The sequence below is a fragment of the Spermophilus citellus genome (genome assembly GCF_964194105.1).
Source record: "Spermophilus citellus genome assembly, chromosome: 9".
Classification (NCBI taxonomy): Eukaryota; Metazoa; Chordata; class Mammalia; order Rodentia; family Sciuridae; genus Spermophilus; species Spermophilus citellus.
Window position 1 is genome coordinate 27299441 of NC_138191.1, and position 26905 is coordinate 27326345.

Consider the following 26905-nt stretch of genomic DNA (forward strand, 5'->3'; position numbering starts at 1 on the left):
CTATGTAGGTAATATAAAAGTCTACTGAGTGTTTAAAACAAACACACACTGAAGTAAAACACATGAAACAAAAGCACAAAAAAGGAAGGAGAAAATGGAGCCAAACTATTATAAGGTTTCTGAATTATGTATGACATACAAAAAAGTGTACTATAAGGTAATACACTTTATAAAATAGCCATACATTAAAAATACATAGTACAATAACTAAAAGAAGTATATTAGCCACGCATGGTAGTACATGCCTGTAATCCCAGCGTTTCAAGAGGCTGAGGCAGGAAGATCACAAGTTCAATGCCAGCCTCAGCAATTTAGTGAGAGACGTCTCAAAATAAAAAGGGATAGGATGTGGCTTGGTGGTTATGTGTTCCTAGATTCAACCCCTAGTACAAAAACAAAAATAATAACAAAAAAGGATACTCAAAGGTATATTGGAGATAACATGACACAGTAATTAAAAATTTCATTAAAAAAAACCTATGTTCCTCCTGCCTCAGCCTCCTGAAACACTGGGATTATAGGAATGCATTACTGCGCCCAGCCAGGGAAAAATAAACATGGAGACAGACATTTTAAGCAAAATATTAGTAAGTAGAATCCAGCAATACAGAAAAAGGATAATGCATTGTGACCAAGTAAAGTTTATTTTACTAAAGCACAGATGGTTTAATGTTAGAAAATATTTAAGTGTAATTCATCCCCATTAATAGAACAAAGAAGAAAAAATACAATATTGAAAAAGCACTTGAGCTGTGTGTAGTATGCACACTGGTAATCCCAGGTGCTTGGGAGGCTGAGGCAGGAGAATTGCAAGTTCAAAGCCAGTCTCAGCAACTTAGCAAAGCACTAAACAACTCAGTGAGACCCTCTCTCTAAATTAAAAATGTAAAAACAGGGTTGGGAGCGCTGGGATTCTGGCTCAGAGGTACAGCACTCATTTAGCATGCGTGAGGCACTGGGTTCTATTCTTAGCACCACATAAAGTAAGATAAAGACATTGTATCCACCTATAACTAAAAAATAAATATTAAAAAAGGGGGGTTGGGGATGTAGCTCAGTGGTTTAGCACTGCTGAGTTCAATTCCCAGTACAAATAAAAAAAAAAAAAAAAGAGGAAGAAGAAGGTTTGAATCATTCCAACAATGTTTCCTTATTAAAAGAAAAACAACAGGTATAGGAGATGTGGCTCAGTGGTAGAGTGCTTGCCTAGAATGTGAGAGTTCTTGAGTTCTACCCCCAGCAACACACACACAAACATACACACACATTTAAAAACCTGTAAGCAGAAAATGGATAGAATTTGAAACCATTATATTAAGCAAAATAAGCCAAATTTATAAGGTCAAGGGTTTTCTCTCATGTAGAAGCTAGAGAGGAAAAAGGAAAAGAAAGGTGGATAGTGATCTCATGAAAAGCAAAGAGGGGTATTGGTGAAATTATATTGTTATATGATATGAATGTACTAATATGTAACAAATTCCACTCTTATGAACAACTATATAATGTACCAGTCAAACACACATACACACACACACACACACACACACACACACAAAAGGGGAAGAAAAATGTGAAAAGAAGCCTGCTGGCAAGCTAAGAATAAAAAGGAACTACTCTAGTCTCATATAGGATACAACTAAAATCACCTAAAACTAACATAATATTCAATAATAAAACATGGATCACATGTCCTCTACGGTTGGGAATGAGACAGGATATTTACTACCAGTTCTATTCCACTTCATACTGGAGGTATGAGCCAGAGGCAGGAGATATTAACTACTAAGAAAAATAGTTTAATGTATATAAAGATTATCTGGAAAGGAATAAACTCAATTTTCTTTATTCATAGATGACATTATTGTACATATTAAAAATTCAAGGGCTGGGGTTATGGCTTAGCAGTAGAGTGCTCGCCTCACATGTGCAAGGCCCTAGGTTCGATCCTCAGCACCACATAAAAATAAATTAAAGTTATTGTGTACAACTATAATTTTTTTTTTAAATTCAATGTATAAATAAGCATTAGAATTAAAAAATAAATTTAGCAAGGTCACTGAATTCAAGGTCAATATACAAATATATACTGATAAAACAGAGTTCAAAAAAATTACCATTTATAATAACATAAAAAATTAAATACCTAGGAATAATCCAAAATGCACAATATCTCTACAGTGAAAATTATAAAGCAATGCTAAGAGAAATTAAAGAACAGCCACATGAATGGAGCTATACTCCATTTCAATGAGTAAGAAGACTTTATATTTCTATTAGTTCTTCCCAAATTGGTGTACAAATTCATGTAACTTAATAAAAATTTCAGGGAAATGTTTTTGTGGACATTGTCAAGCAGAATCTAAAATATACATAAAAATGCTGAAGTTACAAAAAGTTAAGATGATCCTGAAAAAGTTGAAAGATTTTCAATATCAAGTTTTAAAACTAATACAAAGTACATTAAGACAGGGCAGTATTGTCACAAAGACAGACACACTGAACAAGGAAAAGAACTGGAGATCAGAAATATACCTAGGCATTTATGGTCACCGTCTTTTCAATAAATAGTGCTTGAGTAACTGGTTTTTTTACATAGAAATAAAATGAACTTAGATGCTTACTTCACATATACAACAAAATTACTGAGTAAATTATAGATTTGTAAAAGCAATCAACCTTCTAAAAGAAAACACAGAAGAATATATTAATGATCTTGTGATAAGCAAAGACTTCTTAATCAAGACACAAAAGCACTATGAAAAACTGATAAAAATTAAAAACTTCTGTTTATGAAAAGACTTATATATAGGACTTCATCCAGAAAATATCTTCTACAGATTGGTAGGAAAAACAGACAACTCAATTAAAAACGGAAATAATACTTAAACAGGCACTTCTTAAAATAGGATATCCAAACAGCCAATAAGCTTAAGAACATAAGGGAAATATAAATTAAAAATACAGTAAGAACCCAGAATAGCTAAAGCAATCCTTAGCAGGAAGAGTGAAACAGGTAGCATCACTATATCAGACATTAAACTATTCTACAGAGCAATAGTAACAAAAACAGCATGGTATTGGCACCAAAACAGACTGGTGGACCAATGGTAAAGAATAGAGGATATAGAGACTAACCCACAAAATTACAATTATCTTATATTAGACAAAGGTGCCAAAAACCTCCGTAGGAGAAAAGATAGCCTCTTCAACAAATGGTGCTGGGAAAACTGGAAATCCATATGCAACAAAATGAAATTAAACCCCTATCTCTCAACTCAAAGTGGATCAAGAAACTAGGAATTAAACCAGAGACTACATCTAATAGAAGAAAAAGTAGGCCCTAATCTTCATCATGTGGGATTAGGCCCCAACTTCCTAATAGCGCAAGAATTAAAAGCAAGAATCAATAAATGGGATGAACTCAAACTAAAAAGTTTCTTAGCAAAACAGACAATCTGTGAGGTGAATAGAAAGCCTACATCTTGGGAGCAAATTTTTATCCCTCACACATGCCCTTCAATAGATGAATGGATAAAAAAAAATGTGGTATACATACACAATGGAATATTACTCAGCAATAAAAGAGAATAAAATCATGGCATTTGCAGGTAAATGGATGGAGTTGGAGAAGATAATGCTAAGTAAAGTTAGCCAATCTCAAAAAACCAAATGCCAAATGTTTTCTTGGATATAAGGTTACTGACTCATAGTAGGATAGGGAGTGGGAGCATGGGAGGAATAGATGAACTCTAGATAGGAAACAGGAGTGGGAAGGGAAGGGAAGGGGAGGGGAGGGGAGGGGAGGGGAGGGGAGGGGAGGGGAGGGGAGGGGAAGGAAGGGGGTTAGCAATGATGGTGGAATGTGTACATGTATGAAGAAACGAATTGGTGTGAATATACTAGAGGTATTAAAAATTGTGCTTTATATGTGTAATGCATTCCGCTATCATTTATTTTAAAAAATCAATTAAAAATACAATAAGATACCACCTCATAGGGCTGGGGTTGTAGCTCTGTGGTAGAGCACTTGTCTCTCATGTGTGAGATCCTTGGTTCAATCCTTAGCACCACATAAAAATAAAATAAAGATATATATATATATATAGATAGATAGATACCACCTCACAAATATTTTTTTTTTTTTTTTTGGTACTGGGGATTAATCTTTACAACTAATCTACATCCCTAGCCCTTTTTATTTTTATTTTGAGACAGAGTCTTGCTAAGTTGCTTAGGGCCTTGCTAATTTGCTGAGACTGGCCTTGAACTTGCACTCCTCCTGCTTAGCCTCCGGAGTGTTGAAAATTTTAACTGGGCAAGGGGAAAAACCCTGAAAATATTGTGGAATAGTGAGAATACAGAGCAACTGGAACACTTATATGTTGCTGACAGGAGTGTAAATTGGTTCAAATACTTTATAAACGTTTGGCATTATCTTTTATCATTTATTAAGCTAAGTATATTCCCTATAATTCAATAATTCTGCTCTTAACATATCCCAGAAAAAGAGGACATCTATTCTCTAAAAAATATGAACAAAAATATCCAGAGAAGCTTTGTTCAAAATTTGCCTGAATTGGAAACAGTCCAAATATCCATCAAAAGGAGAAATACAAACACATAAACAAAGTGCAGTACAGTCATGTACTGTATAAAATGTTCTGGTCAATGATAGACCACACATACAATGGTGGTCTCAGAAGATTTATATTACCTACTTATGCACCCATCTTAGTCTGCATAACTACATTCTATGATATTCCCATTGTGACAAAAATCACCCAATGACACGTTTCTCAGAATGTATCCCTATAGTCAGGTGCCATGACACACCCCATAATTCCAGCTACTGAGGGGTGGGGATTAAGGCAGGAGGATCTCAAGCCCAGTGTGGGCAATTTAGCAAAACCTTATTTGAATAAAAAGTGAAAAAGGGATAGGGATGTAGCTCAGAGGTAGAGTGCCCTGGGGTTCAAGCTTCAGTATCACAAAGAATGTATCCCTGTTGTTAAGCAAAGCATATCTGTATATTTATAAAAATAGTATTACTATTACACAAAAATGAAAGAACTATTGAAAAGATGTAATGTGTAAATCACAAAAACATCATGTTAAATGAAAGCCAAACAAAAAGATCATATACCATAAGATTCCATATATGTGAAATTTAAGTAAAGGCAAAACTAATCTATGGTGATAGAAATCAGAATAGTTTACCTCTGGCAGACTGCTGACTGCGAAAAGGCAGAGGGAACTTTTTGAAATGTTTTTAATCTTGATTTAGGTGGTAGTTTCATAGGTATATACATCAGTAAAAAGTTATCCAGTGTACATTAAGATTTGTGTACTTGTTGGGCACAGTGGTGCACACTGGTAATCCCAGGAAGGTTGAGACAGGAGGACCATGAGTTCAAAGCCAGCCTCACCACTTAGCATGGCGCTAAGCAACTTATTTATTTATTTTATTTATATATATATATATATATATATATTTTTTTTTTTTTTTTTTTAAAGAGAGAGAATTTTTTTTAACTTTTTTTTTTTTTTTAAGTTTTTCGGCAGACACAACATCTTTGTTTGTATGTGGTGCTGAGGATTGAACCCAGGCCGCACACATGCCAGGCGAGTGCGTTACCACTTAAGCCACATCCCCAGCCCCTAAGCAACTTATTGACACCCTGTCTCAAAATAAACTATAAACAGGGCTGGGGATATGGCTCAGTGGTTAAGCATCCCTAGGTTTAGTCTTCAATACCAAAAATTAAAAAAAAAAAAAAAATTTGTGTGCTTTGCTTCTGTAAATTATACTCCAGTATAAAAATCCCAACAGTAAACTGAAATTGACTAAATCACCTTTTTAAAATCAACTTTAATGAAGCAAGACAGACAAAATGGTATTTTTTAAAATTTTTTTAACTATACGTGAACATATCTTTATTTTGTTTATTTATTTTTATGTGGTGCTGAGGATGGAACCCAGTGCTTCAAATGTGTGAGGCAAGTGCTCTGCCACTGAGCCACCACCCCAGCCCCACAAAATGGTAATTAAAAAAAAAATTTTTTTTTAGTTGTTGATAGATGTTTCTTTCATTTATTTATATGCGGTGCTGAGACTCAAACCCAGTGCCTCACATATGCCAGGCAAGTGTGCTACTGCTGAGCCCTATCCCCAGCCCCCAAATGCTAACTTTTGGTGAGACTTAGGTACATAGGTGTTTATTTTCTTGACTTCTGTGTTAGAATGTTCCCCAAATGGAAATTTAAATAAATAAAACAAAAATTCAACAAAGTTTAAAATTCACCTTTACCATTATTTTGAAAGTTAAAAAGAGCTTACCTTTCCTTCTGTTGCTTTCTTTGTTGATGAAATTTCCTTCATAAGCTTTGGAATTTCCCTGTAAAATTGTGAAAGAATTCTGTAACTTCTAAGGTGGAATATTTTTACAGAACTATTTTAAATTTATAAAATGTACTACAACATATTGAATACCTAAGAAATATGAAATAAAAATTAAAATGGGTTCACATACTCTAGTACAACTGCAATATGCCGATGTCGAATTTTCACCCAGAGATCATCATCTTCTTCAAGGATTGCCTCCTTTTCTTTTCCATCTGTTTTGTATCTACAGGAACACAAATGCAAAAAACTTTTGGATTTTTTTTCCCATAAAAGTGGGAGAAACACTTTCATGAAAAATACTTTTGAAAAACTGAAAAGTAAATATACTCAGCCTATTACGAAAGGAGGAAAATGAATACCTACTCAAGATGAATACCTACTCAAAACTAAGGCACATTGCTATTTTTTTTTTTTACCAGGGATTAAACCCAGGGGTAATTCCATGGAGTAACATCTCCAGTTCTTTCTGTTTTTTATTTTGAGACAGGGCCTCACTAAGGTGTTGAGGCTGGCCTCAAACTTGTGATCTTCCTGCCTCAGCCTTTTGAGTCACTGGGATTACAGGTGTGCCACCACGTATAGCATACTGCTATCCTTTCATTAAAAATCAGACTGCTATACCTAGCAAGATATTTTTATTCTTAAATGTTAGGTTTATAAAGTTTGGCAAAATTTTACAAAATTTACAAAGCAAAAATTCAATGTCCTACAAACAACTTTAAGAACAAGACTGAATATACTAACCATTTGTGTTCTAACTGCTTAAAACACTATTACAATGTGTTAATAGATCATAGCACAACTATTAAATATTCATTAAGAATAGAAATGTCACCCCAATGTAATCCTATTGAAGGTATTTCAGAGTTGACACAAAATTCACAAACATCTAACATCTATCTCTTTATTCTTCCACAATCCTGTAACTTATATCTTCTTTAATGAATGGGAAAAGAAGTGAAAGACTAAAATAGTCATAAAAACACTATGATAGCTTTAATGAGTTCTATTTAAGTGACCAGCAACTCAAGGGGTTCATAAAACACTCAAAATGAGATTCAAAACAGCTTCTCCTAATGGAATTTCTCCCTTTTTATTCTAGTCACCCTCTTTCCATTTGAGGAACTTGGGAAGAATCCATTGTCCTTGGGACTGCCAATTTCCTTAAGCCAAAATTAGAAAGGACTGCATTAAGCTTTCCTAGCTCGGACTGCAGACAATACCTGTAGTTGTCTGCTATGTGAATACAATAATTTCTGTAGCTCAAAAAAATTATAGGTCCAACCTATAAAATCATTCACCTGTGTGGTCTTAATTATAGATGCCCAAAGATAAAATGGCTGTGCTTTATTACAAGACAGCACTTAGGACAGGGGGCACTTTTGTCATTTAAAATGCCACTTTGTACTTAAATAATACCCCTTTTTATGCCCACATCTTTATTTATATGTATGCACATTAATACACATATATCCTAAGACACATCTGTCTACTTTTGTTTTTTTTCCAATGTATGCATGACATGACACATAGAAATGTTAAATAATACCTTTGACTTTTAAGTAATTTACAAAGATTAATCTATCAGCAAGCCTCGATACTAAAAGATAATGACAATCCCTTAAGAGTAAATTTAAAGAGGTGACTAAGAACAACAAAAGAATCTGGATATTCAGAATTTACTGATTATTTTGATTCTGTTAAAATTTGGGTGGGGGATCAGCAAGGAGGTGAATCTAGCTACAGTGAAGTGAGCACAGGGGAAAGTAAAAGGCAATAAGGTCAAATAATAATGGAGGGAGAGCATAAATGATGGCCTTGAAGACCATTGCAAGGGCTCTAGCTTTTACTGTGAGGAAAATTGGAAGCTTGGGCTGGGATTGTGGCTCAGTGACAGAGTGCTTGCCTCACACGTATGAGGTACTGGGTTCAATCCTCAGTACCACATAAAAATAAAGAAAATAAAGAAATAAAGAAATAAAGAAATAAAGAAAGAAAGAAAGAAAGAAAGAAAGAAAGAAAGAAAGAAAGAAAATGGGAAGCTATTTAAAAGTTCTGAGAAGTGATTTCATACAAACTGACCTAGGTATTACCAAGATTTTTTTTTTTTAAACACTGTGTTGAAGGGAAACTGAAGATGGGCTGAAGAAGCAATAGACACCATTTAGAAGCACACTGCAATAAACCATAGGAAAAATTATATGGACTTGAACTAGCTTTAATTCTGGATATGTTTTGAAAATGTAGCCATAATGATTTGCCAATGAATCCAATGTTTTTGAACTTGACTGGCTGTTAAAATGTGAGAGAGATGACTGAAATTTTTGGCTTAAGTAACTATAAGACTGGACCCACCATTTACTAAGATTGGGAAAACTGGTTAAAGTAGTATGAAGTGGAATATCAGGAGCTCAGGTTTGGACATACAAGTTTAAGATGTTCATTAGACATTCCAAGTATGAGATATTCAATAAGGCAGTTGATATATAAATCTCAAGTTCAGGAAGAAGGTTTAGAATAGACATAAATTTGAGATCCAAGAACAGATAAATCTTGGGAATGAGTGTGCTTCTGAAAGAATATAAACAGGGATAAGTTCCAAAAACTGAACACTAGAACGTTATAATACTGAGAATGGAGGATTAGGAAGGAGGCTATAAAAACTGACTTCTGGATTTAGCAACACAGAGGTAACTAAAATATTTTTTATTTTTAGTAATAAATCATGTCCTATATTTAAAAAAAAAAAAAAGAATGAAAGAAAGAAAACTGCTGGGAACAGTGGCACCCACCTGTAATCCCAGCTACTCAGGGAGGCTGAGGCAGGAGGATATCAAGTTCAAGAACAGCCTCAGCAACTCAGCAAGACCCTGTCTCAAAAATAAAAAATACAAAATAAAAGGGCAGGATCAGCTGGTGCAATGGCACACACCTGTAAACCCAGGTCTGCAGGGGACTAAGAAAGGAAGATCATAAATTTGAGGCCAGTCTGGGAACTTAGTAAGACCCTGTCTTAAAATAAAAAATAAGGGCTGGCGCTACAGCTCAGTGGTTGAGTGCCCCTGGGTTCAATACCCAGTATTCTAGTCAATCAATCAATCAAATTGTGACAGAGCACCTGGAGTTTATGCTAATCTGTGAATTTTTTTGATTCTGGGAAAGGCCATGTGTCTTTAAAAAAACAAAAACAAAAACAAAACAACAAAAAATATAAACTAAACCTTGCCGTGCTTGCCAGCAAACCTATAGAGATATATATTTTAAAAGCAAGGTTAGAATTTATATCTATATTATTTACATATGTCAAAATTCTTTATTATCCATCAGTTTATTAATTCATTTTTAAATCTCTTGAGTACAGTTTTATAGACTTAAATAAAAAACCAAGGTAAATAATACTCCTTCAGAAAATTCTAAGTAAACAGCTAAAAATGACTTTCATATTAGAAAAATTTTGCTTTTTCTGTTAACTAACATTAACGCAAATCACACAGAAAAATTCAGGAATATGAGTGACCAGAATGCAAATTAAAAATAGAATAGAAAATACAAAATTATTTTACCAATATTTGTTTGAGAAAAATTATTAAATACTATAATTATCAAAGACTGTAAAGGGCTGGGGATGTTGTTCAGTGAAGTGCTTGCCTTGCATGCACAAGGCCCTGGGTTCAACCCTCAGTACTGGGAAGAAAGCTGTTCGTATCTTTTTAATAAAACTACAAAATTAAACATAAAATTTCAGAAGACTAATTTTCATTTTTACTATTATACTCAAGTAGTAAATCTTAGCTGAAAATGCCAATTAGAAAAAACATATTTAGGGGCTGGAGTTGTGGCTCAGTGGTAGAGCACTTGCCTAGCATGCGTGAGGCCCTGGGTTCGATCCTCAGCACCACATAAAAATAAATAAACAAAATAAAGGTATTGTGTCCAACTACAACTAAAAAATAAATGTAAAAAAAAAAAAAAAAAAGAAAAAACATATTTAATGTATACATACACATACCCATAAATGATATATAAGAATAAGTGAAATGGTTGCATGATAGAAAAGCTATTCATATTTCATTAGCTTTTTAACTGATATTACTTTTAAGGTAAATATGCTATATCAAGGTTAAGTAAATTAAGTTTAAGAGTAGGTAAAAAACTGTGCCTATTATTAATAGCCATCCTACTTTGTTTTCTCATATCTTAATTTTTTAAAATACATTTCATTGACAAGACACTTTTGGGTGTATGATTCAGAATAATCACTGCCAAACCATTTTGAATAGCATTTCTGCTTCCAAAAATATAACAGTGAGCTTGATGTTTACTTTTAACATAAATGAAAAAGTCCAAATTCTATCTGTTTAAATGTAGCTTTGCTGTAGACTAGTTAAGGAGGCAAACACATTCAAAAAAGCTGACAAAGTCAATACGTTCTTTAAAAAGATTATGATTATAGATGTAAAAGTAGTCTCTGAATAAGAAAGTTTATAAGTTTTTCAAATTTCTGATCCTTCATAAATCATTAAATGCTCATATGCTATCCTGTTTGTATATGCCCTTTATATGCCCTTCAAGTTATACTTGCTTGTATGTATCATTCTCAATTGGTAGTAGATCATATGCCATTGCCTGAAAGGTCAGTTCATGCAGGACAGTGGACACAGGATCAAAGCCACGATCAATTATTAAGAGCTGGGAATGAGTTTTACCCTAGAATAACAAGATAAATTTATCTTAAGAAATTTTAATTTTGGGGGGAACATATTTTTAATATACTTAGAAAATAAAAGCAGACTTTTCCTAAGTTCTGATCCTCCCCACCAAAAATATACAATAAAACAAAACAAAACAAATGGTTAATTTCCTCAAAGAGTGAAGTTATAGTAAGACAAGAAAAATCTGAGTGGTACACTATGGAAAAAAATACATATTCATATTTAGATTAAAATACTACATTTAATATTTTCAAAATTTCTTTTAAAAAAGTAATATTTAGCTTGCACTAAATCTATTAAGAATTCAACTTGATAAACACTAAAACTGATGTAATTATGGAGAGTAGTTACTATTTGAGCTCTTGTATTAGACATTTTGCTAAGTAAGAAGAAATACATACATTATTTCATTTACTATTCAAAATATTTCAGGTTCTTGTAGCAACCCTGTAAGACAGATACTGTTATCTCCACTTGACAATGTGGCATTAAGGCTTAAAGTTAAATAATTTGTCCAAATCACACAACGGAGTTTAAAATCCAAGTTGGTTCTATTCTAATGATTGTGCTTTTAATCATTACAATATTTAAACTACATTGGTGCCAACTAAGATGATAAATCACAAAGACTTATTGTTAATTCACAAACAGCACTAATCACTCAATGACAAATAAGTATTGGGAAAAGTCACTGTTAGTATTGCTTTTATGTCATTTTCAAAAGTAGTAAATTCTTTGGCTTATTATTCAAAGCAATAAAAGATAACTATAACTCATTAGATAAACATTTTCTATTTATTTACATATATCAGGCAGAAGTAAATCATATAGGTTAAACTTTAATAAATGTACTTAAATTACAATTCACTCCTTGTTATGGCTTATCATCTGGAATGTCCCCTCCAAAACTCAGGTGTTGAAAACATGATCCCTAAGGCAGAAAGGTTCAGAGATAGGGCTTTTAGGCAATGAATGGTCCTGGGGCTCCACAATTTGATGAATTAATCCACTGACAGCTAAATGAACTACTGGGAGATGGGACTTAGTTGGAGAAAGTAGGGTCACTGGTGCAGTTTTGGGGGTTTATCTAGTCCCTGGCCCCTACCTATCTCTCTGTTTCCTGGCTGCTACCAGCTGAGAAGTTATCTTCTTCATGCCCTTTTGCTTTTCTTCACCTTACTTCAGGCCCAAAGCAATATGACCATAAACTGAGACCTCTGAAACTGTGGGCCAAAATAACCTTTTCCTCCTCTAAGTTGCTCTTGTCAGATATTTTGGTCACAGTGACAAAAAGATGACTAAATCACTCTTAATAAACTTTGAGATGGTAATGTACAATATTTAGGAGCACAGCATTTGGAATCAGATCTGGGTTTGAATTTATCTTTGGTCACTTTTCTTCTTATTTTATTTTTATTTTTTGTAGTTATAGATAGACAGAATGCCTTTACTTTATTCGTCTATTTTTATGTGGTGCTGAGGATGGAACCCAGTGCCTCACACATGCTAGGAAAGTGCTCTGCCACTGAGCAACAGCCCCAGCCCTTGATCACTTTCTTGATGTACGACCTTGAATAAATTTCTTAGCCCGTTATATATCAGTTCTCTCTTCATAAAACAAAATATTATCACATAACATCTTCCTTATAAGATTGTTGTGCAGATCAAATACATTTATACCATGAAACACTTAGCACGTTGGCTGGCAATTATTAAGTTCTCAATATATATGAGCTACAAGTCCTTGGAAAGGTCAATCAGAAAAAATACAATCTAAGTGCTATATCAGGGCTTAGGACTTATGACAGTATGTAAGGGAAGTATTGCTTGGCATGAAAAGTCAGGAAAGATTTAAAAAAAGAGGTAACATTTATCAGGTTCTTGAATAAAAGGTATCAAGCTTTTGAAGAGTATGTAATTACTTAGAATAGAAAGCACAAATTTGTTTTTTTGTGGATGTTGCCACTTTTTCACTGAAATTATGAAAGATTAAACAGATTTACTAATATATTGTTAGTGTATCTCTTCATTCAACAAGTTTTAGTATACTGTTTATATGAAGTCATTCTATCTTCATAACAACCAGAATAACAGCTTTCACTGGACCTCCAAACCAAAAACTTATAAAAGCAACTAACACCATACCTAAACTTACATCCTCCATTCCAGGCAAGTTGTTTAGTTGTTAATTTTGCCTTTTTCTCTATGCCTCAACCTAAGGAATCCTATTCCTTGCAAGAAAATCATGCAACAGACTTCCTACTTTATTATGGTGTACTCATTCTTCTTCTTTTTTTTTTTTAAGAGTTTTGTTGATGTTGTTTTTCCTTTTTTTAAGAATTTAAACTTTACTTATTTGTTTGTATGTGGTTCTGAGGATTGAACCCAGTGCCTCACCTGTTCTAGGGGAGTGCTCTGCCACTGAGCTATAGCCTCAGCCTGGTGTATTCATGCTTGAACCTCAAGGGCCTCTTCATCTAGAATGCCTACATAGCACTGCAATTGATGGTTTCCTGGAATATCTTCTCTCCTAAACTATGGACAATTCCTTTCTTTCTTTCTGTAGCTATTAAATATGGCCTCTCTCTAGCACCTCCTCTGTCAGTTTCCGCAGGCTTTTCATTCTTTAACCACACCTATATGCTGCTGGTATTCCCCAGGTTCCAACTTTAATCTTTAATTGCATTTTTTTTTTCAATGCTGGGGACTCAAATCTAGGGCCGCATGCATGATAGGCAGGAGACTCCGAACTGACCTATATCCTTAGCCTTGATTACATTATGTTATCTTTATTACAATAGTTGTTATTTATTAAACTCCCATATGTGCTGAATACTTACATGTTATTAATCCTTATACCAATCAAGCAAGGTACTTATTATCTCATCCATTTAATAGATTAAAAAAAAAAACCTCAAGGTCACATAGCCCATAACAGAAGAAATTTTATATTTATTAAATATTAACTCAATGGCAAACATTATTCTAAGGAATTTACATGTATTATCTTATTTAATTCTCTCACTAATTTAAAAAAATAGGTATTCTTTGAGGCTGGGGTTATGGCTCAGTGGTAGAGTACTTGCCTAGCACATATGAGGCACTGGGTTCGATCCTCTGTACCTCATAAAAATAAATAAATACAATTACTGTATCCATCTACAACTAAAAAATATTTTAAAAAACAGGTATTCTCTTAGCCTTTATTTTCTAGAAAAGAAAACTTAGGTACAGAGAAGTTACATAATTTGCCCAAATTAATATAACTATGAACTAAATGGCAGAGCCAAGCTGTGGACACAATGCTGACTTCAAAGCCCATATCTTCCCCTCTAAACCACACTGAGCACTACTCTCTCTGTTAATGATTCTTTAATCAGTATTGGAAGTCTATGTTAATGATTCCCAAAACAATACTAGAAAATGAATGAACAAGCTGCTTTGGCTTATAAAGAAATAATACAGATTTTATGTAGAGTCACTATTTGCCTTTTATACATTACCTTTATTAGTCTCTTTTCATCAATCTTGTAGTAGTCTTCAAGTTTTTTTTCAACCAGCTGTGCAAGTTTACTGGCATTATCTAGAGGCTTACTAGAATTGGAAAAGAATATTCAAACGATTATTTTTCTTTCAAGACATACTTTACATATCAAAAAGTTGAATTCTGGGCTGGGGTTGTGGCTCAGTGGTAGAGCATTTGCCTAGCTCATATGAGGCACTGGGTTCAATCCTCAGCACCACATAAAAATAAATAAAGATATTGTGTCTGACTATAACTAAAAAAAAAATTTTAAAAGTTGAATTCTAAAATGAAACCAAACTATTTATAAAATGAAAAATTTTATAAGCATGGGAAAATTCAGATAATAAATCAAATGTTACATAATGTATCCAGAATTTACAAATGCAAATCTTATCATCTGTGTCTCAGATTTTTTCAATATACAGGGAAAAAAATGTTACATAAGTTGCAGTTCCCTTTATCCCCCACCCAAGTCCTGATAAGTTCTCTCCCTTGTCTCTATCCCAACACTCAAGGGCACCATTACCACAAATTTCAGTGTATCCTTTGTCATTTCTGTTATTTGTGTATGTGTGTGCATGTGCGCATGCATGTGCAACATCTATTGACACATATACAACATCTGTTTATTTTATATCATTTAGTATCCCATCATATGATTACATTGGATTCTATATATTCATTTCCCTAAAGATGGACATTTAAGGGACTGGGTTTATGGCTCGGTGGTATAGCACATGCCTAGCATGTGTGAGGCACTGGGTTCGATTCTCAGCACCAAATATTAATAAATGAATAAAATAAAGGTCCATTAACATCTAAAAAAGATGGACATTTATTTCATAATTCATTCCCAATTCTTAAATTTTTATTGGGGTACTAAAGATTGAACACAAGAGCACTCTATCTCTGAGCTGCATTCCCAGTTTTTTTTTTTTAATATTTTTTTAGTTGTCAATGGACCTTTGTTTTGTTTATTTACATGAGGTGCTAAGAATCAAACCCAGTGTCTCACACATGCTAAGCAAGCGCTCTATCACCGAGCTACAACTCCAGCACCCCAAGCTCTTTTTATTTTATTTTTGAAGATAGTTATTGAATTATAATATTAAGTCACAGTGTTCACATTTCATATCACAAATTAATGAAACTAAATACTTAATCCATTTCCAATATAAAACTCCAAAATTATAACATGAAGTAAAATACAAATTTATAAAATACAATTATAAATCTATATTATCTTTTTTTAAATATTTTTTTATTTTTTAGTTATCAGCGGATACAACATCTTTGTTTGTATGTGGTGCTGAGGATCCAACCTGGGCCGCACGCATGCCAGGTGAGCGTGCTACCGCTTGAGCCACATCCCCAGCCATAAATCTATATTATCATCCTAATATCAAATAGGAAATTAAATTTTAAAAAGAACTATTTAAGATAAGCATTTTTTCTTCTTTTTACAACTTTAAAAAAATTTAATTTGTTATACATGGCAGCAAAATGCATTTGAGACAATTCATATTACACATACAGAGCAGAATTTTTCATATCTCTGGTTGTACACAAAGTAGAGTCACACCATTCATGTCTTCATACATGTACTCAGGGTAATGATGTCCGTTTCATTCCACTGTCTTTTCTACCCCCATACCCCCTTCTCTTTCCCTGTTTCCCCTTTGCCCCATCTAGAGTTCATCTAATCCTCCCATGTGCCCCCCAATATTTAATTTTTTTAATTGTAGTTGGATACAATACCTTTTCTTTATTTATTTTTATGTGGTACTGAGGATCAAACCTGCACCTCGCATATGCTAGGCAAGTGCTCTACCGCTGAGCCACAACCCCAGCCCCATCAAGCTCATTTTTTATTTTATTTATTTTACTTTATTTTTGGTACTGAGGATTAAACCCACGGCTGCTCTACCACTGAGCTACCTCCCCAGTCTTGTTTATTTTTCAAGACAAGGTCTTGCTAAGTTGCTCAGGGTGGCCTTCAACATACCATCCTCCTCTCTAAGCTTTTCGAGTTGCTGGGATTATAAGCATGCATCACTGCATTCGGCTGAACCTTTAGGTTTTATACTTATTAAATAAGCAAAGCAGCCTGTAAAAAAAGTGATTTATGCCATGTGCAGTGGTGTATGCCTGTAATCCCAGCAGCTTGGGAGGCTGAGGCAGGAGGATTATAAATTCAAAGCCAACCTAAAAAACAGGTTGTGAGCAATTTAGCAAGACCCTATCTCAAAATAAAAAATAAAAAGGGCTGAGATGTGGCTCAATGGTTAAGTACCTGTAGGTTCAATCCTCAGTACAAACAACAACAAATACAGAAATAAAACCCAAGCTGTCTGGTGACACTCAGCAACATGGATGAGTTAGAAAACAATGTTGAGTGAAGAGCTAAAAAACAAATCATGATTCCATTTATATGAGTTCTAAATCAGGAAACACTAAACTATATGTTAGCAGTTGGATAGAGGTTATCGCTAGGAAGAACAGGGATGAGTGACTGGGAGGGGTCATGAGAAGGGCTTCTATGATGCTATTAATGTTGTATGTTTTATCTTGGTAGGGTTAAATGGGTACAATCATTTTGGATGAACTATCAAGCCATATACATATAATTACAACATTTTACAGTAAACTCATTTTCATAAAGAAGAAAATAAAGTTATATAGCATGAAACTTAGGCTTTCTCTTAAAGAAAATCCCCAAAAGAGTAAAAATGATAAGACATAAAAAATGTAAGTCTATTCCCTATATGAAATAAAGACATTTCCTCAAGTATTCCTTAAACCAATGAAAAACCATGTCTATAAATAGTACCAAGTTTAAGCTTTAAAATTTAGTAACAGGGGTTATTACTAAATATTAGGTAATTTGAAATTTAAGCCTTAAATTTTAGATTTCCTATATGCAGAGCATGGTAAATATATAAGAAAAATACATTTTGCAAAATAAAAAAAAAAAAGTCACAAGAGATATCCCTTGCCTCTACATTGGACAGCAAAGAGAAGCATAAAATGTACAAACACTATTATGTCTTACCTTTTATATCTTACTCCAGGATTTTCATCCAAAGTGGCACATACTGTAACTATCTGCTCAGCCATTGCTTCCATAATGGCATCTTTTCCATTGGCATTGCCAGGGTCTGGACTATAACAGTAATAGAATGCATCTGGTACATCAAGAGTATACACCTAAGTTAAGCCAAAAAAAGTTATACTGTCAATCTAGAGACTTGACTTTTAAAATGTATCAAGAAAAATACAAAAGAAGAAAAAAAAGAGAAATGCAATTGTGATTTGAGGCATTAAAGAAAAAAATACTTGCACTAACCATGCTGTTTCCTGAAACAACTGTGTCTTTACCTCAATCAAATCATTCTGTCATCTTGATTTCATCCTTTCTTTTCTCACTCTCCTTTCCTGCTTAGACTACCTCTCTCCTTCAATTCTTGTTTCATAAAGAGATTGTACAGTTTGCTTTTCACTACCTGTGCAACAGATGAAGGAATCTGAGGTAGTCAAACTAAAATAAAAATCTAATACCTGGTAGAAAGAAATACAACAAAGCCAAAATTTGCCTACATATCAAAGATTAAAAATCTTAGCCCATTAGAGAAAAACCTAGAAATTTCCCACAGTTGACATATGTCTTCAGTTCTTTAGACTCTTCATGTCTCTAAGATAAATATTTTCCAAAATGACATGCCACTGTGCCAGAAACAAGTCTTATCATAATGCAATGAATCCTTACAGACACATTCATCCATTTGACTAACTAAAGCATTTACTGATATAGAAAAAAAACTTGATTGGAGGCTTGTTATTATTATACTATTTGAAGATACAAAGGCAGCAGCTCCCTATCAGTACTGAGAATTCCCCATTAAACTACACGGTGGGATTAATAAATAATAATAATATACCAGGTGTAAGAGCAGGCAAGTAATAAATAGTATAAGTTAAATAATGTATTATGAATAAACTACCTTGCATTTCCTTCCACATTCATTCATTTCCTTCTGGAAACCATTCATTTCTCTGAACATAATCATGACCAACAGCAGCGCAGCCTGAATGAACATGGACTGAGATTTAGCTATGGCCAATCCACTTCTTTTTGTGCTGCCCAGGGGTTATATTGCTGTATTAATTTATCAATAAGCACCCTACACTTGAACTGTAACTTTCTCATAGTATATTATCCCACTGAAGTAAATATTATTTGTTCAAAAGTATTTATTGCCCTGTCTTAGAAGGCTTCTCCCTATTTCTTACCCACTGATGGCAGTTTTGGCTATAATCATTAGAATGTGAATATAGAGACAAAAAGCTTTAAGAAATATTGTGTGGGGTTGGGGATATAGCTCAATGATAGAGCACCTGCCTGACATGTGTAAGGCCCTAGGTCTGATCCCCAGCACTGCAAAACAAATAATTAAAACCTTAAAACAAAACCCATAACAACAACAACAACAGAACCCCACTGTGTGGTTCCAATATTTCCTCTTTGCCCTCTGCTATGTCCCAGAGCATCCCTTTAGTTTTAGTCCCAGAATGTAGAAAATGCAGAAGTCCAGGCAAACTACAATGGACAATAACATGAATGAGAAATAAATCTTTGCTATAACGCACTGAGATTGCAGAGGAGGATCTTATACTGTTTAAATCAAGCCATTTAATATTTCAGTGCATCAAAAAGGATTTAGGGGCTGGTTTTCATTCTATACTCACATTTCTTCTTTATCCCTCACTCTCTTCTTCCTTTCCACTTTCTAGCACCATCATTAAAAGTTCCTTTAGACCACTACCATATTTCTTCATCTTTATGACTCACAACTAGTTTCTTAATTATAGATCCCCTGCCTTCCTCTACTCTTCAGCTAGTTGACTTTCTACCTAGATGTCTTTTAGCCCTCTCCCATTTTCTTGAGTGCTTTCATCTACTTGCCTTAATGTATATGTGAGAGCATTACTTACCTTAAACCTTCTGAAGGGGAAAGAGATCTTTCTTTGATCCCTTGACTCATTAAATTATATGGACTTCCTCAGTTTAACTTCTAAATGTGTTACATGTTCAATTTTACTTCTTTGAGGCACTATCATATCTGACATTATCAACTGCTCCTCAATAATCTTTTGACTTGTGGGCCTCTTGTCTATGGCCATCCTACCCTAAACATACCTGATCTTGTCTGAATTCTAGGATTCTACTTCTCCTTAAAAACTTTAGGACCAGTCCCCCATCATTTTTTGTCATTAAACTTGGTGGGAGCCTCCTATTATATAGTCCCAACCTAACTAGAGAGAGCCTTCATACTCTTGCTCCTCATAATCCATATTCTTGCTGCTCCCCTACACTTTTCTGCTTCCATATCTTTGCATTCGGATTCCCATCTTATAGAATGTTACCTTTTCATTACTACTTTATGAAATTCTATCCATTCTTCAGATGTTTTCCCAATCTCTCTTTCTGTGGCAAACTATGAGATGCCTCCCCCACAAACATATTCTCCCTTTCAGTAACTATACTCCAATTCATGAGGAGGAACAGCAATATATGTTCAGGCAAGACTACTCCATGAACTTAGATATATGATTAAACTTTGGCTAATAAAATATAAATGACAACTCTTCCTTCATTCTCTCTTTCATCCTGCTTCCTCAAATGAGAATATAATAATTCTATAGTCGAGCTGGGGATGTGGCTCAAGTGGTAATGTGCTCGCCTGGAATGTGCAGGGTGCTGGGTTCGATCCTCAGCACCACATAAAAGTAAAATAAAGATGTTGTGTCCACTGAAAAATAAATATTAAAAAACTCTCTCTCTCTCCTCTATCTTTAAAAAAAATAATAATTCTATAGTCATCTTGGATCATGAGGGCCATGCCTAGGAGACCAGGTTCCTGACAATTCTGTATAGTCAGCATATAAGCTTTATATAGCTTATTTCCCACTTTCTTTAGTATTAGCAAAAACTACATTCTCTTGTTGTTTAAACCAACACATTTTCTTGTTGTTTAGATTTTCTGTTGTATGCAGTTAAACCTAATCATAATTGGTAGTTTTTTGAAGCTACACAATAATTTGTATCTCTTTTGTAGTATTCAAATGAGGGTACTTATCATTTCATAGCAGACTGCTTTGAATCTAGCAAATTATGTCCACTGAACATGATATTGATAAATGCTCACAGAGGTCTCTGCTTATAGTGCAAAGCACTTAGCAATATTTCATTTATATCTTTATTTCAAGCAAACAAAAATCCCATATATTCTGTCATTTCTCCAAAATAGTTAAACTTATTAAGCAAATTCTCTTAAGATTTTTATTTTATTTTATTTTTTTCTCTTAAGATTTTTATCAAGGAAGTAAATAAAAAAGACTTTATAAAATCATAACATTTCACAAATACTGGTTGAGTAAAAACTTCTCATGAGATTTCTCTGTATACATGCAGATAGGTTATTGCCATAAACTATCAAATTAGTCAGATATCTACATAAATCCCTCCTTCAAATATAGCAATTGCAGAATTTTAATGAATTATGGGGCTAAAACTATATTTATCTGCTGTGAAACAAGATGTTCTGGAAACATTTATAATACTTATGCTACTGCTTATATCCCACATGATTTTAGGAAACCTATTTTCATTCTATACTAAAATTTACATGTCATATTAAAGAAGTAAGCATAAAGCTAACTTCTCAAAAACAGTTTAATGCTAAGCCGATATCTGAACAGTTTTCAATTTGGATCATGATCTTTGTTGAAAAAAGCAACTGCTTCAAAGAGAAATCCCCTTATCTAGGATCCTTTCTATACCTCAATAATGAACCTCTCAGCTCCAAATAAAATTGAACTAACAATTTCAATTCTGTAAAATGCTAGAATCCAAACACAAAGAACAGAGCACAACAAACCTGAATAATTCATTAGCTGTGTGACTTGTTTAAATAAATTATCCTCTTTGATCTCTGATCTTTAAAATAGTTTCATAAAACTACTGGAAGAATTAAATGATTAAATTTATTAAAGCATCCAAGAAAGTACTGGAAACACGGTATTATACAAAATTTATTATTATCATCTTTACTATTATTCTATTTATTTATTTATTTTGCAGTATTGGGGATTGAATTCAGGACCTCACACGTGCTAGAAAAGGGCACTACCACTGAGCTACATCAACTGTCCTTTTTATTTTGAGATATAGCTTCACTGAGTTGCCCAGACTAGCCTCAAACTTGTGATCCTCCTGCCTCAGTCTCCTGAGTAGATGTGATTATAGATGTATACCAACACACTCAGCTCACCATTACTATTTTAATCAAAAGTTTATTAACTATTCCAAAGGCAAAATGAATAGAAAACCTTTATTGTATAAATTAAAAATTTATTAGAGAACATTTGATTTTGCCAGGTGTGGTGGCACATGCCTATAATCCCAGCAAATGGGGAGTCCCTAAGCTACTCAGAGAAACCCTGTCTCAAAATAAAAAATAAAAAAAGGGCTGTGGCTCAGTGGTAAAGGTCCTTGGGTTCAATCCCCAGTACCCACCCCCCAAAAAAGCGGCAGCATTTGTTTGAATACCACAATGGCTACAAATGTTTTTCTGGTCTTATCTAACAAAAATTTATGCTTAGAAATCTCTTGATTTCATAATCCAGAAAGGCTGTAATTTGACTTTGTGGCAGATATGAAACTTAAGTCTCCTTTGTTCATTATTAATGTCATATTCCAATTTTTTGCTCATGTTTTTTTTCCCTTTATCAAGGGGAGTCCTTATTTATGGATTAGGCACAAAATTCACAAATAATAAATAAAAACATCTTTAGAATATGCTTTATTATTAAACTCATAAAATCAAATTTATAATCCATTATGAACTTAAAAAAAAAAGAGAAAGTACCTGAGATTCATGTGGAATGAAGGAAATATTTATTTCTTTACATCTTCTTATTGACTTGGGGGGACAAGATGTCTTAATTTTATTAAAGAGACTATCAGGGCAAACTGAGAAGAAAAAAAATTAAAGCACATAATTCCATCTAACTTTATTATTTTTGAATAAATCATCCCAACATTTAAGAATATTTTTATCTATAATTAATGGCTTTCACAAAGTAATTTACTGTAAGTGTTCTTTATAGACAAGTATATTCAAGTCAAAAGAACTATAAAAGAAACTCCATTTTCTCCCATTCACACTCACCATAATCTCTACTAGAGATCTGTTAACAGAGCAAACTAAAATTGTTAGAAAGGAAAATTACATCTAAACTCATGACTTAATAAAATTGGCATTTTCAGAACTGCTTATAATTTTACTTTTCCAGGTTGGCCAGTAAGTGAAATACAATGCCACACAAACTGTTAATTATTCCTTGAATTAAAGAAACTTTTCTAATGTCCAGAAATTCTAAGATTCTAACTAGTCAGTTCTAAAACTTAGAGGCCATAATTTCACCATTAGATCTAGGATGCAATATCAATAATAAACTGTTAAGATTGATAAGAGATAAAAATCATTGGCTCTTAATGTCTTTTTTAAGATGGGGGTCTTACTATAATGCCCAGGCTGGCCTTGAACTTATGATCCCACTGCCTCAGCCTCCTGAGTAGCTGGGATTACAGGTATGTGCCACCATGCCTGGCTTCCTAATGCCTTTTAATATATGTTTCAGTCTCAAGATTCTTAAGTTTAGGCTAAGGATAGAGCTCAGTGGTAGAACAATGCCTAGCATGTATAAGGCCCTGGGTTAGATCTGCATCAACAAGGATGGGGAAAGGAGGGAGGAGAAGAAAGATGGATTCTGTAAGTTAGAAGAAGGTTCACATTCATTAAATTTTATCAATTCCATATCATGAAGTTCTGTATAATAAAGTTACTTAAATAACAAATATTTATGATATGACCTTAAAAAAAAAAACTACTACTGGGCAAGGAAAATTATATGCTCCTTAAAGTAAGGAATCTCTAATAGTAGAGACCAAGACTTAACTGAATACATGGTATTTTTATTTTGAAAATATAGTTATATAACATAACATAAAACGGAAATGTGTCTTTGAACTTCTTATAATACTTTAGCTTCCTTTGTTTGAACATAAATGTAACAGACTTTCTCTCTTACTGGGAGAAATGGATGGCTGTTTTTCCCAAAGGTTCTTATTTTTTATAGTGTAATCAAATCTTCAATTGAAACTGATTAATGATAAAAAAAAAATCACTAGTACCTAAACAGTATAAAAAGCAGACACTTTAAAATTAACAGGATCTTAAACAATGAAGTAATAACTTCTAAAAAGATACTTACAGTCAGTGAAGTATAAATATGCTGCTTTGTATTTGTTCTCTGATTTACTTGAAAAATCTCGTAAGAAACAATCTACAGACTTAAAATAGGTTAGATGTTAATACACATTTTATTAATATTAATTTAAATATGCTAGCTTTTTTTAAAAAAAGTATGCTAGCTTTTGAAATAACTAAAATTATTTCAATGATAAAATAAAACTTTATTGGCTAAAAGTTTAATATATAAACTGATTTTTACAGATGCGAAGTTCTCTAGCCAATGACAGCTAAATAGGCAACAAAGAGTAAGGTAATATGCATGAACAAGGTGCTTTTATTGGCAATGTAGAAGTCTAGGAACTAAGCTTGAAGCAACACAGGAGACAATATTATTGAAAGATAACAGACCAAGGAAATGAAAAGCCAAGGTACTAGAAGTATTATCTACATGGATAATGAAACCACCAAGACTTATGACAGAAGTATTAAAGAGCATGATGGTGAGGTAGGAGCTAAAATTGTCATGTGATTAAAATAAAAGCTCAGAGCTTGTTAGATGACTTTGAGGAGGAATAGCAGGTAATATAGGCAGTTGTTATGTGGTTGGTAGTATGTAGTCATTTTAAAAAAGAAAATCATCTGGATGAATTTATTATCTCTCTGTTCCTTTTTCTACTTCTGAAGATCCCAAAAATGTACTTCTGTTAGATCACATGGATCTTTATCTTTTCCTCATGATCTCCCCGGCTTTTTTTCTCTTAAAGACATTCCATTTTGATCTTACAGCTTATTAATCCATATTTCAAAAGTGCAATGGACTGTTTAAGAAGACACATTCTAAGGAGCTGGGGTGTGGCTCAGTGATAGAGCACTTGCCTAGCATGTGTGAGGCACTGGGTTTGATTCTCAGCAGCACACAGAAAAATAAATAAAATAAAGTCATGGTGTCCAATTACAACTAAAAAAAATTTTTTTTAAATTTAAAGAAATCACACTCTGAGCTTTAGAAACTATTTAAGGCGCTATACTAGACTCTCTTTATGTAGACTACTTTTTCTGTTTAGATTAGCATTCTCTTCAAGCAGCTAGATTTTGCTGGCTGTGTGTTTTCTTCATTTCACTGAACTTCCTCTCTTTGGTATCTAGACAACTTAGTTGCCAACTTTTCTTTTGTCAACTCGGTTGTGGTTTAGACTTAGTTGTTGAAAAATTCTAAATAGAGACAGTTCCACAACAGAAGGAAGACAAAGAGGTTTCTCATCCCACAGCAAAACCACCAAAGCAAAGTATATAGACCACTAGGGATTTTCTGAGACATGTAATTGACTTTTCCCCTGGAGTTTACAGATCTCTTAGCAAACTCTTTCTGAAATCTGTCACATTAGGATCCTTGTCTGGGAACTCTTGTGTTGGTCTCCAAGTACTCCCAGTTCATGAGGATGCAAGTCTCATACTATGTTTCTTTACCAGAGCTCCCAAGAACCCCAATGCCTCACATACACAGAGGCCTATAGAACCCAGCAGGCATTTGTTTCAGGACAAGAGGAGAAACTTCAGTTGGCTGAGGTAGGGAGGGGAGGCACATCCAAGCACCATCTTCTCTGAATCCTTTAATCCTTTATTGAATATACAATCTTATATCCTGATTTTATCATTTAATATTAAAAGTGAATTCCTAGATCATGAAAAATTCCCACAAACCTCATTTTTAATAATTACTCATTCTATGTTTTATTAATTCTAGTAATTTACCTGGTCTTATTTATTCATAGGAACTTTATTTGACCATTTATATGATTATTTTCTTACTATTAATTCTAAAATATAGAGCATCCTTATAAGATTCTTAAGAAAGAATGGCAAATTGTTTTTGAAAAAGGTTATCTCAATCTGTATTTCCACTAACAGTATATGGCAGTTTCTGCTTCATTACTAACATATAAAATAGCTAAAATGTAACATACATATGTACACAGATATTGTCTATATGTATACTGTGTGTGTATGAATGAATGAATGAATGGATGGATGGATGAATGGATGGATGGATGGATGGATGGATGGATTGACTGACTGACTGACTGATTTGCTACATAAAGAATGTGTTTGCTTTTTGTAGTACTGGGGATTGATTAAACCCAGAGCCTCGCACTGAGCTACATTCCCAGCGTCTTTTAATTTTATTTTGAGATATGGTCTCTGGCTAAGTTGCCCATGCTGGCCTCAAACATGAAATTCTCCTGCCTCAACCTTCTAAAAGTAGCTGAGATTACAGGTGTGTGTGTACCAGTACACCAGAAACAACAGTGGTTTTTAACTTGCATTTTTCTCTAATCATGAATTTTCTTCTGTGGAATTATATCATGGATAAATTATAAACTGCCATTAAAACCCCTTTTGTACCAGTAGTAATATGTAGAGGCTATATATTGATTATCTGATTTTTCTCCCTATCATCTGCTAGAGTTAGAAGTGAAATGAAATTGGGATCACCAAATGATGAATATTCTAGGTATAAATGAGTAAGAGGAGGTGTTAGAAAATACATTCTCAGATACTTTCCGAATAAAGGAAGGAACTTTATTTGGCTCTAAGTTTGGCTTAAAGTATGAGTTAAATCATATAGTCAGACTGTAAATGGAAAAAGTTCTTTTGAAATAAAATACAAAAACACACAGACATATCCATATGCACATATACACATACATACAGTACAGGAAAGTCACAATGATAAATAAAGGATTAATCCAAGATCTATTTCTTTTACCTATATTTCCATTTTCCTCAAAATTATGGATCAATAAAAACTGCATGAACAACAAATTATGCAAAGAAACTCTACCACTTTATACAATTAAATTTTGCTTATATATATATATATATATATATATATATACACATATACATATATATATATGAATGAAAGCTTTCATTTTTGTTTCCATTG

General features: G+C 33.6%; 1 protein-coding gene across 3 annotated transcripts in view; it reads right to left on the reverse strand.

Moving 5' to 3' along the window:
- The window catches only part of STXBP3 (syntaxin binding protein 3), a 75797-nt gene that overhangs the window by 21735 nt on the left and 27157 nt on the right, over positions 1–26905 (reverse strand). For all 3 annotated transcript variants that reach the window (XM_081307454.1, XM_081307453.1, XM_081307455.1), the window contains 7 exons: positions 23978–24056; positions 22570–22673; positions 17694–17848; positions 14619–14709; positions 10986–11110; positions 6531–6626; positions 6338–6395 (listed from right to left, as the gene is read on the reverse strand). In XM_081307454.1, the coding sequence (XP_081163580.1) occupies positions 6338–6395; positions 6531–6626; positions 10986–11110; positions 14619–14709; positions 17694–17848; positions 22570–22673; positions 23978–24056 (708 nt within the window). The remainder of the gene's footprint in view (positions 1–6337; positions 6396–6530; positions 6627–10985; positions 11111–14618; positions 14710–17693; positions 17849–22569; positions 22674–23977; positions 24057–26905) is intronic.